Here is an 18,122-nt window from a genome sequence, read left to right on the forward strand (position 1 = left end):
AAGATCTTATGCGTTAATCTCTGTGCGCTTTATGTCCATAAAAAGTAGGCTGTGGTTTCATGAGTCTTTCAGTTTACAGCAAATGGTGTACATCAATACTAAGCACATCTCAGGGGTGTGGTTCAGAGTATGAGTTAGTAAAGGGTTTTCCTGATAGTAAAAATATAAGATTTTTTTATTTGCTCACCAGTTATAAAACTGGAAAGGTTAAATGTATAGGAGCGTGTTTTGCAGCGTAAAGAATCTGTTTTTGTGTCCTTACATTTTAGCATGGAGAACTGAACTACACTTACTCTCCTGTAGTTTAACTCCACTTCAGAGACCAACTTGTGACCTCAGGCAAAATCTCTGCCAGAAGGCTTGGAGCAAAATTAATTGTCCTACATGTAGCAGCACCGTGTCATTGTCCCCCAGAGAAACACTTCTGAGGGTGTATCTGCAAAGGGAAGCTGTTGTGCAGCAAAAAAATAACAAATGTGCAATGCCCAAGGGCTTCCTTCTCCGGTACCAGCATGCATGTGGTATCACATTAACAGTACCATTGTGTGAGAGTCCACAGGCCAGTCCCCAGCCAATGTTATTGGGGTGAGAGGCTAAAGCAGAGGGTGGGAAGCCAAAGCAGACAGCCTTGGTTCACTGCACGTAAAGAGTAATGTATTTAGCAAAGCCTTCAGTCACAGTTGTAGGGTCACAAAATAGTTTGGTTTGTAAGAGACATTAAAGACCACCTAGTTCCAAACCCCCTGCCATGGACAGGGACACCTTCCACTAGACCAGGTTGCTCAAAGCCCCATCTAACAAGGCCTTGAACACTTCCTGGGCTGGGGCATCCACAACATCTCTGGGCAACCTGTTCCAGTGCCTCATGACCTTCACAGTAAAGAATTTCTTCCTACTATCCAATGTAAACCTGCCTTCTTTCAGTTTCAAGTCATTCCCCTTGTCCTATCACTACATGCCCTTGTAGAAAGTCCCTCTCCAGCTTTCCAGTAGGTCACCTTTAGTTACTGGAAGGTGCTATAAGGTTTCCCCTGAACCAAAATGTAGTTTTTTCCTGGCAGTGCAAAGAGAATTAACAAGGATGTTTATTTTGACTTTGTCAGTCCTTATTCCATCTCATCATTAGTCCTGTGTGACTTAAAACTCCAAGGTTTGGGCACAAACATTTGTATTATCCATTACTATTCATTGGTTCCATGATTTAGCCCCACTTCCACTGCTGAAAATTCTGAAAGCTCAAGGTACAGTGCCTGAGGTAGCATAGTTTGGCAGTAACAGAGGGAAATAATTTTACTTGAGAATTTATCATGTAGTGAAGAACAATGGCACGAAAAATCCACATGCTGCAGAGATACGAAATGAATGCAAAGGATTACATGCTTATGGAATGAAAATCAAAAGTATATAAAAGAAAAAAGGTAAATATGTAAAATCTAGAACAAACATTGTGTCAAAATTTCTAATCCAGTATTTCATTAGTTTGTAATCCTACTGACTAGGTAGGATTTTTTTTTTTTTGATATCTCAGTTGAATCTTGTACATCTGCATGAGAACCTCTGCATAAACTCAGATTGAAGGTTTATAGCCAGAGGAAAGCAATTTAGTTGTCAGGCTTATATTATCTTAATAATAGAAATGTATTAAACAATGTAAATTTATGAGATTGATCATACTTTTTACCAAAAATAAAATAGGTTAAAATTTCAATTCCCTGGTTTCTTGGTACCAAAACTGTTTCATCCAAAAACAAAAGGTGAAGAAAATAGTGTACCTGTCTTACATCTCCAGTGTTTTTTGATGTTTTTCAATTTTCAATGTTTTGAGCTTTACTGGACTAAAGATAAGGTGGTCTAACCTACTTTAATATACAATAATTTGGTTATGTGATATTATAATAAATGCACAGCTCTCACATTCACATATTAGTTCATTTCCTTTGGGGTTTAACAAGGGTAAAGGCACAAATACCGATATTCAGCTCAGTGAGCCTCATCAGTATGGTAAAGAAGTGTTGAAAACACACTAATTTTGATGTTCTAATTATTCAGTCAGTCCAAATTTATATTATTACAAAGGGTTTTTTGTGAGGTTTATAGGTTTATACTTGCCTTTTTTACTTTATTAAAGTAAACAGACCGGATATTTTATGGAATTTTCCCCTTTGTTAAATTGTTGCTGCTTTGCAAACTACTTGTCTTTGTCTCATGGTGAATCAGTGGAAATAGACTTGTGTTTTCTGTAGTAGATTAAAATTGGGGTCATATTTCAATTTACAAGTATCTTATTATACAGCTGGCTCTACTTATTTCAGTGGGCCTGATGGTAAATTTAGAGCCACTGCAATAAATGAAGAATGATGGCAGAAATAGGGTCAAAAATATTTTAAACACAGACTTGTATTTCAGGCAGCATTTTATTAATTGGAGTCAATAAAAATTGATTGCCAATACTCTGAGTGCCTTTAATTACTAGCCTTGATAAACTATAATCCTACACCATTAAATACCCAGTGTAATTCAGTTAGATTAAACACCAGGGAATCAGCTGGCTAAATATTCATCTTTTTTTTTTTTTTTTTAAAGGCATGGCAGAGGAATAAGGTGGGAAGGTAAGGCTGGAGTGGGGGGAAGGGAGGGGTCTGTGGTCAGGACCACTGCCCTGACGACAGCAGAGAATCAGAGCAGTTTGTGGGGGCCAGGTGACAGCACCTGGGCAGGCCTGGGGAAAACACACTGAACCTCGACAGAATTCCAGCAGAATGAGGCCTGTCCTTGTGAGGCATGTAGAGTAGAGGCTTCAGAGGCTTTTAAAAATTAAATGCTAAAATATATGTCTTCAAAACATCTGCTCCTGCTGGAACTAAAAAAGCTACTGTTCAGGCACTTTCCAGTTTGCATCTGACACTTGTTTTACCAGGAGCCTCCTTAGCTGAAGGAGTGCTTGTCCAAACCTTCCCAGGAGAAATGACACCCATCTATCACACCACAGAGAGAGTTTTATGTTTCTTCTTATCTGGCACATGTTTCATTTGAATTTCACTTCACTGGTAATGGATTTGTTAGATGAACTCTCCAGCTGCTTAATTATAGAGACCTTCAACTTAAAAAGCTCATGAATCGTTATGCAGTAAATCAATATCCCTCTGGACAGGTAAAGGATAGGAAATAAAAATACAAGGTCTTAAATAGCAAATGTTTCCTTCAGAGAAATACGTATAATATGTATTACTCTATTTCTCATGTTATTTTTAAGAAGATGATGCTTGGTCCATTGACTCTCCATCTTCTCTATTTCATGCAGTTTTCATTCCAGCTTAACCACTGTCCTGTTTTTGGTCCTAATTCTTTCTTCCTTTCTTATTTCAAGATAAAACCCCTAAAAATAAAGAACATTCACTCCTAATTTATAATATTGAGAGGCCTGAGGCTTTACTTTCCTGTTTCTTAAACATCTTTTTTCCCCCATGGTTTTAATTTTAAAATGTTTACGCCATATGCATCTTAAAACAATGAACAACCATCTCTGGCTTGAGGTGGAGTCACCTGGGCTTACAGTGAATGGGTGATAATTTGACTTTTATAGTACAGCTGACATCTGCTAAGCAGCTAAATTAATCACACATGAGTATGTGCTAGGGTTGCCTTAGGGTGTATTCCAAACCTTCTGCTGTACTTAACAGTGGTAATCTGAATTCAAATGAGAGATCTGTCAACTAAACAGCTTCTCAAATAATAAAAAGGCATGTAAGGTGTTTACTAAGGGGATCTCAGTAATATTGGAATGTTTTATTTCTAGTCACATACGAGGCAGAAGAGGGACAACACCACAGTGTTTCAGAAGTCTGTAATATCAGTTTTATTTGGTAGTGTGACACTCCACTAGAAACATGTAAACATTGGGACTCCACTGTCCCACACATGTAAAAATAAATTTCTGTGTACCTGACATCTTGCTACTTATATCTGGTCTTTTAAAGATTAAAGATAAATGAAGTTTGAATAAAGCCTGTACAGAAGTAGAAAAGGACAAAATTAATAAATATTCTGAGCCTAAATTGAAAAAAAGAAGAAAAATATTGAGCAACGAGTCCCATAAAGAATAGAGTTTTCACTGCCTGGCAAACACTGAGATATATGCATTTTTTATTCCCATTGGCAGTCCCACTGAACATACCTAAAGGTTGGTTATATGTCTGTAAAACAGATGCCTTGCACAGAAAATAGTATTGCCACTATTTACTGGTTGCATCTGTCCCTGGTTAAACACCAGTAGCATTCTGCTCTGCTCTGACACCTGCATCATGGATCTGGGCATTTAAAAATACCTATCTCTGGGAAAGTTCACTCAACTAATTCACTTTTTTTCCTCTATTGTTATGGCTTGCAAGAGCTCACTAGAAGTCTTTAAAGGCCTTGCCTGATACTTTTCTCTCTCTCACTTCCTGAGCAACTTCAGAATATTAGTTCAGTCTAAATGTCAGGTTGAAAGAACTGACTCTCATGTTGTTCAAGTGTGGCCTTTCTGCATCGATCTTTAAGATCTTTCTGATGAAAATTTGTAACTGTGGTTGGCAGTCTGGCCTTCTTGGCCTTTTATTAATTGCAGGCTACTCCTGGGAGTAATTTCTTTTTGTATGTTTTCTTTCACTATTCAATAGTGAAAAAGCTTTTCTGCCCTGCTCATGCTTCCATGCTCCAGGATGGTCAAGGCTCAGTAGGTGCTTAGTCATGTCAGCCTGGCATATTTTGGATTTTCTCAATATAAAATTAAATGGATTTGCTTTGGGCTCCATTGCTTGCTGAGTAAGTTCAGGATGTTAATTCAGTCTAAATGTCAAGTGAAAAGAAGTATGGCTCTAGCCTGCTGAATCATCTAGTTAACTCGGTCTTCTTTTTACTTTGACCTTTCTTTGGGGAAGTACAGGTATTGCTCGATTAGTTTCAGTCTTTCCAGAAGAATGGTGGAATTTTATAAAACTCCATCATCTTTTTCTCTCTGAAGTTATAAATTCACACTGGACATGCTTCTTACTGGCTCTAACTATATCCATCCCTACTTACTCACTACAGTGTGGAGAATACTGCTGTCACAAAACTCAGGAATGAAAGTATTGCTCAAAAGTGAGCTTTCCAATATCAATATTTAACAAATATCAACTTGAAGCGGGTTGGGCTTTTTAGTGAATTATTGCTAGAATAGTTTGTATCTTGATACTAATTGTCCTAGACATGTGTTGGCCTTGTCGAAATTGGAATTAGAAGGAATCCTAGAGAATTATTTAAAATATCTCTGTTTTTTCTGGCTGTAATTGTCAAAAAAGCATATATAGAGGAGAAGTATGCTGTGAAAGAATATTATTCTAGAAACAACCTCTTCCTTGAAAAATAAAGGTTTTTATTATTATACATTTGGAAGTAGTATTAATTTGCAGATTGAGAGACTGAAACAAGGATCTGACGACCATGTTTCATGTGCACAGATGCAGAATTTCCATCCTCAGTGTGTGACATCCCTGGTAGCTTTGTTTCAGTTACAGTAAATATCCATGGAGATCGTCAGCTGGGAAGTGAGTGCAGTTGAGTAGGAAATCAAGGGACAATGGCCAGTAACAATTGTCTGAAGCAGAAAACCTGGGAACGAGGGGAGTGAGTAGCCTAGTCAGTGGTGTCAGGGACCAAGGGTGGGGTGGGCAACACTGGCTGTGGTTCTACTGGAGGAAAAGAGCAGACTTTACAAGGTTTATGAGAGCAGTAAGTGATAATAATAGTACATGAGGTACAGTTATATGTGCAGAGAAAAGTAACTCTACCATTCATCATACATATACATAATATATATGATGGAGGGTTCTCAGTTATCACTCTTCAGAGAGATCACAGAATTGGTTTGAGTCATTTAATGAAAAATTATGTTCAGGAAAATCAAAATAATAAGTAAGATGTTAGAAATTACTAGGGAAGGCATTGAGAGAAACATCCCAAATGTTGTTATATTGTATAAGCTTGAATATTGTAACAAGTTCTGGTCATCTATTTGAGAAGGATATAAGAAAAACAGAAAAGACAGAAATACCAGTATGACTCCAACTGGGCTATTGGAGCTACAAAACTGCCACTTCTTCCCTAAATGATGCTGGTATCTCTATAAAAATTACTGACCTACCTTTAAGCAAGCTTAGTGTAGGGTCTGCAGGATCTGACAGGCAGATCCAAGCACATCTATTAGGCTTATCTAAATATAAATAGCTACATGTCAAAAGCATACCCTAATATCCTTAATGATGCCTTGCTTTATGTCAGCAGAAATTTTCAGGGGAGTGGGAAGGGATCCCTCAGTGAAGTGTGGAAAAACTTGACCTCATCCCAGGAGGAAGGGTAACTGTGGTTAGGTAGTGAAAGACTGATGATGCCTGAGAGATTTTATCATCTAATTTTGCTGTAAGGAGAGCAGCTACCAGGCCAAAGGAAAGCAAAGCTCAAGTTGTTACCCAGATGTGCTAGCTTGGTGAAAAATAGCATTAAATGCGAATGAGAGCTTATGTGCCTGCAAAAATGGATCCAGGGAAATAGCCAAGCTCCATTTTCATGGGAAACATTATCCTAACACTTTTTCTTTTTTTTAACCTCGTACCGCAGATTCAGAGCAAATATTGGTATTTAGTGTAGAAAAGGTTGTGGTTAATTTAATTCAAGAGGTAAAGAGGGTGGTGAGTAATACTTGCATAAGTTGCTTCTCCAACCTTGGATGACTCCTGTCACACAGTTATGGACATATGTGTGTGTGTATACATAATGTATACTGTGTATATATATATATGTATTATATATAGTATGTGCTGTGCATACATTTCTGCAAATATAAATATATATATATGTGTGTGTATATATATATATATATATGCATTTATACATACCTGACCTTTTTCAGTGAGAAGGGAGAGGTCATAAATCAAACTGCAAACACACCTGAAGGGTGGGGAGAAGGTTTTAATGTGTTCTAATTTCAGCTGAATAATTTTTCAAATCTCAGCTGATACTTACTCTGACTCTTATATTTATTGTCCTGACCAATTACAGCACAGGCTGTTATTTCCTCCTTTAGCTATACCATTGTATATATTAAATATATATATATATCCCTCTCTTTTAAAATGTTATTTTTTGTCATACTTGATTGAAAATATTTTTCCTTTAGATGCAGACCAACGTTCACTCCATTTTCTATGGTAGTTGGTAGCATCTTGTTGTTTAGCATCAACTAACCTGGAAAGAAACCTGGAAAGAAATTTCACACCTGTCAGTTCATCTCTTTCTGAAGAGTTCAACCGTGTTAGTGATGTGGCAGATATACATTCTGCATTTAGCTGTCTCTGGAAGAAAGTTCACAGAAATCAAGAAGGAATTAATGTCTGATATTTTCCCTTTCTGCTTCAGAAATTCTTCAATTAAAAATACACTGAAATCTGCTTCAATTTGTTTTTTTATTTTTCCTTGCCCTTAACTTAATAGCTGGGCTATTGCAAAGTGAAAGCCATTGTAAAAGTTATTAAAACAAGAAAAAAGCACGCCTAACCCAAAAAAGAAGTTGGTTATTAAATTGTTGGCTAAAATTATCATTTGTTGACAAGCTTTTCAAAAAGAGGAGTATTAAGCTAAATTACTGGCTTGATTTTCTAAAAGTGATCTCAGCACCTTCCACCTTTAAAATAGTGGGTTGTGTTGCAGAGCAACAACACATGTAGTAATTATTTTTACACATTATTTTTACAAAACTAGCTGCATTTTTATTCTGTTTTTGGAGACTATCCTTCAGACCTTCTGTTTTTCCCTCCTCAAAGTGGAATTCCTCAGTTTTGCACTTGTAGATTATTAATTCAACTGTGCAACAAAAAATAGTGGTTTTTGAAGTACCTACTCCAGTACCTACTGCTTTTATTCATTTGTCTTGCCATGAAAGTCCTCTAACCTAGGATAGACAACTCTGGACACCAACAAGCTCAGTTAGTTCCGCAGAGCTTTTCCAGTGTCAACCTTTTGCCACGTCTCTCATTTTCTTCCTGTTCCCATGAAATGCACATAGTTTTATCCTCTTTAATACTTGTTTAGGCAATGTCATCATTTTCTGGACATCACTAGTCCCTCTCCCTCCTTTTTATAAGCCTCTCTAAGGTACTGAAAGGCCACAATGAGTTTTCCCCAGTGCCTTCTCCTTTCTGAGCTGACCAACCCCAAGCCTGTCTTTGAAGGAGTTGTGCTGCAGCCCTCTGGTCATCTACATGCCCTTTCTCTGGACATGTTCTAACAGATCCACATCTTTCTTGTGTTGAGTACTCCAGAGCTGATGCAGTACTCTATGTGGGCTCTCATGAGGGCAAAGTAGAGGGGCAGAGTCACATCCCTTGACTTGCTGGCCACTCCTCTTTTGATGCAGCTCAGGATGTGTTTGAACCTTCTGGGCTGTGGGCACACACTGTTGGCTCACATCCAGCTTTTCATCCAGTCCTTTTCTGCAAGGATGTTCTCAGTGAAATCTCAATGAAATCTTCTCCTAGTCTGTAGTCATATCTGAGATTGCCTCAACCCAGCACCTTGCACTTGAACTTGTTCATGACCTTCCAAAACTTAGCGTTTGGATAATGCTGTCAGTCACAAGATGTGATTCTTGGGGCTCTCCTGTGCAGGGACAAGAGCTGGAATTTGATCATCCTTGTGGGTCTCTTCCAACTGAGAGTATTCTATTTTATTCTATTCTAGTCTAGTCTAGTCTAGTCTAGTCTAGTCTATTCTATTCTATCCTATCCTATCCTATCTAATCATTTCACACAGGTTTTTCTGGGCCCACTTTTTAAGTTTGTCTGGGTCCCTCTGAATGGCAGTCCATCCTTCCATTTTGTCAACTGCACAACTCTTCTTTGTGTCATCTGTAAACTTGCTGGGCATGCACTTGATCTCACTGTCTGTGTCATTGTTGAAGTTACTGAAAAACACCACTCCCAAGACAGAGTCCTGAGGGACACCACTCGTCACCAGCCTCCACCTAGACACAGAACCATCGACCACAACTCTCTGGCTGTGTCCATCCAGCCAGCTCCTTATCCACTGAATAGTTCATCCATTAAATCCATGTCTCTGCAATTTGGAGATAGGAATGTGATCCTATACAATATGTATGCTTAAATGAGCTGCCAGGGCTGGTGGCTCTTCAGTTTCACACTGATGCTATTTCACCTCAGAAACACTTCTTTTCTGGCTCTCTGTTTCCCATATCAGAAAGAGCAGCTCCAGCTGCTATGGGTCTCCACTTGTGTCTGTCTGTCCCAGCTACTGTAAGAATAAGCATGCTTTGCCTGTACTCCAGGTTGGTGAGATGCAAGGCATCTGCAGTCCTCCCATGTCTGTGTTGGTCCCAGGCACAGGCTGACTCATGGGCAGTGTGAGCTTGTCACTCACAGCTGAGTGCAGTGTAGGTTCAGCTCTTACACTGGAATTGGCTTGTGCCAACTCTGTGCATGGGAAGCCCACTCTGATGCTTTTGTAACTATTGTCCTTGCTGGGCTGGTCTGTAGCTTCCCACCTGGGGAAGACAGGAGTATTTAATGTACTTTTCTTTCTAAAACCAAACTGTTACTGCAAACCAAATGACAGCTGTGTGATACACCTTTAATCTTCCCCTGCACACTGGTTCTAGAAAATACACAGTGAGTAAAAAAGGTCAGGATAAAACATAGGTTGTCAATGATGGAAGTGACACCGTGAGCCCCTTGTTTAGTGTATAGGAATATATTCACTGTGTTAGACAAATTGTGCTAAAAGCCCCTTAGCTACTGCAGTGGAAAAAATCCTGCATCTAAGAGGATTTTAGTGTTCCTTAAGTTCACAATAGAACTTTTTGGATTTTAGCAGCAATAGCAGTTATGCTTCAAGGACAGTCTACAAAGCCATGAATTTTGTATTTAAAGCATCACTTCACCTTGAAGCATTAAGACAGCTATTTCCCATTTCCATAACAAAAATTCCCAATAAAGTCAGTCTTCAGCTGATAAAATATCCTTCTTATGAATGTCAAATGCTAAACTTAACAGTGATATGAAAATAATTAGCTGTATGGCACCTTGTGTGGTTTTATGGCTTCCACCGGCTGTATTTGTTGCTATTAACTCATGTGGCTCCAACTGAGCAAAATATTCATGTGCATGCTTAAATCTCATTTCACTCACTGAGCATATATGTGTAAATGCTTTGTAAAGTCAAGGCCTATTGGATTCTAAGATGACCCAAAACAGATGTTTCTGTTCAGTCTGTTTCTGCAGAGACATCTCTTCAGTGTTCACTCATTTTGAGTTTAGCCACCTAAATGCTGATAAAGGAGACATTTATTTTTAAGCCAGTGAGCCCTCTTTTGCCATGATTGTCTATTTTAAACAATAAAGTATTTCATCCATCTTACTGTTAATCCATAATAGTTCTGGGGTAGCTCACACTGAAAACTGGATTACTTGAAGTGTCTGTTTCCTACAGCCTTTTAGAAGCTTTTCATTCTTTGGAGGGCTTTTTTTCCACCTTTTTCTGTTGTTTTTCCTTGAGAACAGAACCTGTAGAGATGGGAGAGGAGAAAGCTCATAACTGACATTTCAGTCACTGCTTAGTTTGACTGTCAGGTTTAGTAGAGGGTTATTCATATCAGTAAATGGAGACCATTTCTGAATTTCTTTTGTTAGAAACATAACAGAGAATAGTCTTACTTGACTAGTTCATGAAGGAAGAAGACTGATCTTTTTCCAGCTTTATTCCTGTACTGCAGCTTTTACCTAAAAAGTCTAGATCCCTTCTGTTCATTTCAAGAAGCTGTAGTAGAATAAATATTCAAGGATTGGCAGACTTCTTACAGATGATTATAAATATTTCATTTGTCACTGGTTTTTGTAGCACTGTTGAATACTTGATTATGTCAAAACAAGCACTTTAGCTGACACTGAAAGATGCTGGCAACAAACACTGCTCTCATAAATAGCCTTCTCTTTACTGTGCAGTTTTGAAGTCTTGAAGTAAATATGGTTATTTGAGTGTAAAAAGACAGGTCCAGGAATAATGTATCAGCTGTGGTGATAAAACCACTTTGTGCCCTATTTCTATATTGCTTGTTTAGAGTTAGCTACAAACAGGATGTTTACAGCATGCACTATTTAGATGCACAGAGTATAATAACATATTATTTTCCATCTTAATAAATAGTTGGAGAAAGAGAAACTGACTTGAAGAACAAAATGCACAAACAGGCCCCCTGATTTCTAAGATGCTGTCATGTACATGTCCCCTACTTGAAGTGGCTCTGGGTGCTGGATAGTCTCTCCATTTAGTGGTTATATGGATGGGATGCCATATATTCTTCATAACCTTTCAAGGTGTTTGCAGCTGAAAATGGATGCAGATAAAATATGAAGGAAATTCTTTTTGAGGAAAAGCACATAGCCACATTAAGTAAGGAGGAGAGACTAGGGTAAATGCAAAAAAGAAGGCACGGGGGAACTTAACTAAAATAGGTTAGATCTTCATCACTGAGGCTCCCCCTTCTTAATAGCTAATATTAGCCCAACTCCCTTGCCTTACATATACATATACATATACATATACATATACATATACATATACATATACATATACATATACATATACATATACATATACATATACATATACATATACATATACATATACATATACATATACATATACATATACATATACATAGCCTTACAACTCCCTTGCCATACATACCAGCTTGCCCATGTGTGATAGGAATATGCACAGTTGTACATTTTCATGCCTTGCAAGGGTGACTGGATATTGTGCCTCTGTCACTGTGGGCCTCACAGTTGCCTCTCCATCTCTGTGGACAACCCTCCCTCTGGTCTTTCCAAAGTGGCACTTGTGCCTTCTTCTAAGCAGGTGAAGTGCCACCAATATTACCTCAGTCCCACAACTCATGGCCCACTAAATCCAGAGAGAGCTGAGCAGTGGCTGCAGTAAGTCAAACTTTTGGCTCTGGAGCATAGGAAGGGGAAGGCTGTCCCCTTGGGCAGGGCACTGCCCAGTCCTCTTCTCCCATACAAAGCCATGTGGTGGCTAAGAAAAATATGTAAAGCAGTTAATCCCACCCCAGAGGCAGGTAGCTACTGTCTTCTTTTTTTTCTGGGTTGCACACTGCTCGAGTTATTTAAGTAGTGGTGTTTTGTGTGTCAGATTGACTGGAAAAAGGAGTGTTGGGTATGTCCATGAGATGCAATGTGGCTACAGAGCAAATCCAGGTTAGAGCTAATTGTGCCGGTTTTACGCTCAGTGCCTGAGATCAGACAAGCTTGACTGTCACTGCCTCCAGCTGAGTTCTGAAAAATCAAAACACTTCTGCTAATTCCCAGAATGAAAGTAGGGGAGAAACACTGTTCTCCCATTAAAAAACTCTCAACCACCAATCCTCCAGCCTTCTTATTTTCTTTAAATATAGGGCTTTCCCTACATTTATACTATCAAATTCGGCAGGAGATGATCTTTGCCTCAGAGAAAAGAGCTGAGTTTACAGCAAAGACGTGTTTTCCAGCCATCCCACGTAAGTACCAATGTACTGGGATCAGTACTGGGATCAGTACTGGGAATACTGATCCCAGTGGGACAATATTTCTCGTGCCATTTTAAACTGTGGTTTAGATCTTCTGTGTATTTTATCCTATATTTTCACATTCAGCTATTCTAGAACATTATTTGAATCTATTTTTTCTCATCACTATCTGATGCTCTTCTATCAGCTGAATATCCAGGGAGGCATTTCCATTGGACTACTGAAAATACAGTGTAGCAATTGTGTTAAATTGTCCAGTAGTTTTAAAATAAGAAATAGAATTATTTATTGTTACAACGTCTACTGCTTTCTCATGTGCAGAAGTGTTATCTTTCTGTAGGCTACATGAACTTGAGCTATATCTTGCTGGAGATCTTGCAGCATCTATAAACAGAAAAGTTTTAAAGATAACACCTTGTAAAGGTAGGCTGCAAAGCTGCAAAGGCAATGCAGCCTTTCGTCAAAAGTGCATGGATAAATATAGAACAAGATTTGAAAACTTCCCCTCCCAAGGAAACAATCTAAAGATGTGAAAACAGAAGGATATGTGCCAAAATCACACCCATAGTCACTCCACTTTTAGACATCTTTCCTTCCTTTTTTATGGTCTATATTTTATCTGTGCAGAGGGTAAACTGTTGCAAACTCCTCAAGACAGAGATATTATCTAAACACAGAGCAAAAATATGTTGCCTGATGCTTCTGTGTATATTGAAGATCTTTAGCCGTGGATGCCATGGCTAAGTGGGGCTTTGCATTCCTTGATTAATATTTAACTTGAAGCATAGCTGCAGCTCACATGGAATCCTGGATTCTTCAGTCATAGAAATTTCCCATTAGTCATGAAAAATTTAGTTCAAACAAGCAATACAGGATTGGACCATTATCTATTATTAATCCTTTTCTCAAACTAAAGTAATTAAGAAATAAACAAGTTCCATTCTTAAAGAAAAAAAGTAGTCCCAAGTCTTTTCAGAAAGGGTGGATTTTATTTTGGAATTACCTTTTTGCAGAAAATCATTACAAAACTAGACTGAAAAAAATAGTTCTAATTTTTGGGCAGACTAAGTTTGTATTTGTTTTACTTACTTCTAACAGGACCATTTCCACTGAGACTCTGGGTAGAACCAACCATTCTAGAAGCCTAGAGTCATAGTTAACTAAAAAGAAACAGTGTCACAATATTATTTTGCCTTTGTATGTACTTAACACAGTCACTGTATGTGTTTTTAACTCACAGCCTGATACATAACACATATATTATGCAAAAATACCTATACTACAAAGAGGTAGGTAAAGCTCTGACTATTTCCAGTGCATTAGCATGTGCATATTATGTGTCAGGCAACAGATGACATTTGACTGGGGTGGTTGGTTCCACCTTTAACTGTGCTTTATTCATTGATAGAGTTGTGCACATCAGTGTTCTTCATTAGCTTAAACCTATTCTTTTTGTTTTGTTTTTGGTTTTTGTTGTTGTTGTTGTTTTTGTTTTTGTTTTTTTTGGGTTTTTTGTTAGGTTAGGTAAAGTTTGTGCAAACCCATCAAACCCACGACAGCATTCCATTACAGGGAGCTGTCTTTTTGCTTATTTATGTTTGTAGTTTTACATGGGTTTAGTTCCCTTGGGCGTAGTTTACTCTCAAGTACCACATTCCAGAGGCAAAGAGACCTTAAAGTGGACGTAAATTATATTTGGCTGAGTACAAGACTCAGTCAATATTATTTAAACATTTAAATAGTGCCTGAAGTTCTGATGGTACATCGGGGTTTGCTAAACACATGCTGGGGGAAAGTTGAGGAATCAGCCATAACCTCACAAGTCCAGTGTGCTGAGTCTCCATCTAGAGTCTGCAGAGAGAGGCTGTTTCCAAGATTAATCTCCCTGCAAATTTTGCTTTCCTTTGTTGGCTGCAAAGATGCATAGGGAGACCAGCCTTGCTATTCTGGAGCTAATATTCCTTAATTTTTCCTAAGAACTTTTTAATAATCCCTATAAAATAAGGTTAAGTACCCAAACCTTATCTATTACCCACCCAGTCTTATGCTGACTTCCATGGCCTTTGGATCAAACTTAATGTCCATCTCACAGATCTACTGCCCGGGAAGCTTGCTTTTAAATAATGCTTGTGTATAGCAGTGAATGTGCATTCAGTGTAGTGAACGAAGCTTGTTCCCCACTGTTATCACCAATGTGCTCAGCCATAAAAACACAGTGGAAGAGTGTTCCATAGCTGTTTGCAGAAAAATGTATTGACACCAAAGCTTAAAAATAAAAATTAGCTGTTATTTTAGCATTTGTTCCAACCTCCATCAGGATTCTGGTTTATACTGGTATGCAGTGTGGTCTCTGCAGGTCTTCCCCTAGTGCCTAATGGGGATGATGAAAGTCTTCCCACTGCATTTGATCACTTTCAGGTTTGTGCTTGTTTTGCTTCTGCAACAACAGTGTTGATTGTCATTGCTGATCCAAGACCAGTAGTCCCAGGTCGTTGATGAAGTCAATCCAACAGCTCAGCTTCTTAAATTCTATCTTTTTTCCTTCTTCCCCTAGGTTGGAAAGGTCCACAAGAATGCTGCCCGCAAAAGAGAATACCACGTACTGTTCATGGTGATCACTACAGTTATTTGTTACCTTGTGTGCTGGATTCCCTACGGAGTTATAGCACTACTGGCAACATTTGGTAAGCCAGGTGTTGTGACTCCAGTTACAAGCGTCATACCTTCCATCCTAGCAAAAAGCAGCACTGTTTGCAATCCCATTATCTACATACTTATGAATAAGCAGGTAAGACATATATTACTTTTAAACTGTATTTTCTTCAGGGTCTATCAGGCATTCTTGACCATTATGACTACCAGTCCTAGAGATGTGTCTCTACAAGAAGAACATTTAAAGCTTGTCCAAGCAATACTACTGGAGCCTTGGGATGGAAGTGTTTACAATTAACAACATATTGCTAGATAGGAATAACAGAAAAATAGTTGCTTATTGAACTTGTTAAAGTTCTTTTGAAGGCACACGGGGTATTAATTTGCATGCTTCAGTGTTAGTTGCCAAAGGTATTTACTAGAAGTATACTCAAATATTTGGTGCAGTTGAGAAGTGTGAGAAAAGATGGACAAGAAGATGATGGGATTTCCTGACCTTGCAAACAAAATAAAGGAAGACATCATTTGCAAATACCATTTTCATGATAGATCCTCTTGAAAACAAATGATCATTGCAATTACTCTTATCGTGGTCTTCTGCATCCTTACTGTAAATTCCCAGTTCAGCTAAATGCCAAAATAGATAATGAATTTTGTCTCATGAGGACCAAGGCAAGTTCTAACATGCCTAGGTCCAGTTCAGGTTCTTCATTTCTGTAAATGTCATTTTCAGTATTTAAAATGAGCTTCCTAATGTTTCTGTGTTGATAATTCTGACTCTAAAGTTTGATAATGGCAGATCTGGAAGTTTTAAAAATGTTTTGCAGCAGGAAATCTGAAAAATATGCATAGTTTATGAAAACACCTTACCTTTATTTTCATTAAAATACATGTTAGAGGTTCTCATTTTTCTTTCATCGTTATATCCATTGCACTATTACAAAGCAAAGAAATACCTTTATCTTTTCTTGCCTAGTGTATGCTGGAGATTAACTTGATGTTCATCAACATTATATTATTATGGAGCTGAGACGAGGGAGAAGTTTAATATAACAGCCAAATATATTCCAGTTTTGCCCCAGCCTGAGATCATTCTTGGCCTGCTTCCTCTAACCCAAAGTTCTTAAACAGTGAAAGAATCTAATCCTGGAGTTTGATGGAAAGATCTCATCAAGCAAGTTGTGAAACCCCCTTGAGGTCAGAAGGAAAAAGTACTATTGCCTTCCCCAAGACCAGGACTTCATTTCCGAAGTCTAGTTTGAGCTGATGTTGAAACAGAGCATTCGATTTGAAAAATACAAATGCAGAAGCAAACCAGTGACTTTTTCTCCTTCCTCTTACCTTTTACAATTCTTATGGAAACTTCTCACCAGCATCTGTCTTGCTTCTTTATTCTCTGAGCACTTTGACTGAGGACCTTGACTTTCATGAGATCATCTGATTGCACTGTGATCACTGGAGCAGGCTATAACATCGATCACAGGTACATTTTGGCATTGTCTTTACACATGGAGATGTGACAGCCCTCCGTTAAGGGGGATAACTTGGTCAGATTTGGGATAAATACTTCTCACTAATAAAACCAAAATGATAGCTAATGCCTAGCATTAACCTGCAGCTCTCCTCTGCTGTGCCACCGTGTATTAGCAGTAAAAATAATTGGTTTGAACTGACACTGAGAAATGTTCTTCACTCAGAAAGGGTGAAACACATCCCTTCATCTGTTCCCCTTCCTTTCAGAACAGGAACAATAGTAACACCCTCATCCAAAGCATCAGTGGTGTTCTTGGCACTTCAGCTACTCTGTAGCTGTTCTCACTCTTTTTTTGTAAATTTAACACCTCAGCAAAAGAAGTTGTTAGTCTTTCCAGCTCTCAGCTTTCCTGGTCTTCATACTTAGCTGAGAATTGTCACAGGAGGCTGGTGTTTCCCAACACAGAAATTATCGGGCTTGCATTTTTCCCAGCCCTCTCCTTGCAGATGTGAGATACCACAGTAGGCTATTTAGTCCTACATCTTATAAATACACTGAGAACATACGGTATAATTTTTAGCTCTCTATGCATAAGCTAACTTTTTTGCTCTGGGACATGCCCTCAAGACTGCAAATGACACTGGTTGACTGGAGCTGTAGTGTTACCGTTCAACTATTATAAATCTGTGAGGAGTATTGTGGAACTATCAACCTCTGAGTCAGCCTCAAAACTCATCCTGCAGAGCACCTCGTTAAATTAATTCTCAAGCAGTCCCTGAGTCACTTGCATGGGCCTGGAACTCCAGATAAAAAGTTTTGTCTTTGCCATTGCCTACTGCAATGACCTGAGGTGTTAAATTGCTGAGGAAAATTATGAATTTCTTTCCAGCTGCAGGAACTCCCTCAGGTGGGATGACATGAGGCATCCTTCTTCCTCTGCTCTTCTCTAGGAGGATAGAGATGCACAGTTTAAACTGGAAACCACTGGTCAGATTACAAGTCACAGTCTTTGCTGATGTAAAATAGCTTTGCTTCACTGCAGCTCATGAGCTTTTCACTAATTACTTTCATATTTTTAGTCACTCAGGTAGTGCACCTAAGTCTCCCTGAATTCCTGAAACTCAGGTAGCACATCTAGTACTCTTTGCATATTGCAACTGGGGAAGAAGTCCACCCAAACCATGTGATCAGCAATGGGCTATTTCTGGTGTCAGAAAGTGCCTCTGAGCAAAAGTAAGGAGGGAGTGTGTGAGGGAAGGGATGTATTAGATGTGAGTATAAATCCATAATTAGTGATTTGGTTCCTAGTGTCTGTCTCCTTATATTAAAATCATTGCTCTTTTAAAAATAGAAGGTGACCCTGTCATTTTCCCCAAGGATTTG

The 18,122-nt window shown here is 38.5% G+C and overlaps 1 protein-coding gene across 1 annotated transcript in view; it reads left to right on the plus strand.

The window, feature by feature from the left end:
* LOC126648908 (pinopsin-like) overlaps positions 1-18,122 on the plus strand; it is a 68,723-nt gene that overhangs the window by 29,814 nt on the left and 20,787 nt on the right. The window contains exon 3 of the mRNA XM_050332610.1: positions 15,168-15,401. Within this exon, the coding sequence (XP_050188567.1) occupies positions 15,168-15,401 (234 nt within the window). The remainder of the gene's footprint in view (positions 1-15,167; positions 15,402-18,122) is intronic.

Source organism: Myiozetetes cayanensis, unplaced genomic scaffold, assembly GCF_022539395.1.
Source record: "Myiozetetes cayanensis isolate MyiCay16 unplaced genomic scaffold, myiCay2020 scf5-8, whole genome shotgun sequence".
Taxonomy (NCBI): Eukaryota; Metazoa; Chordata; class Aves; order Passeriformes; family Tyrannidae; genus Myiozetetes; species Myiozetetes cayanensis.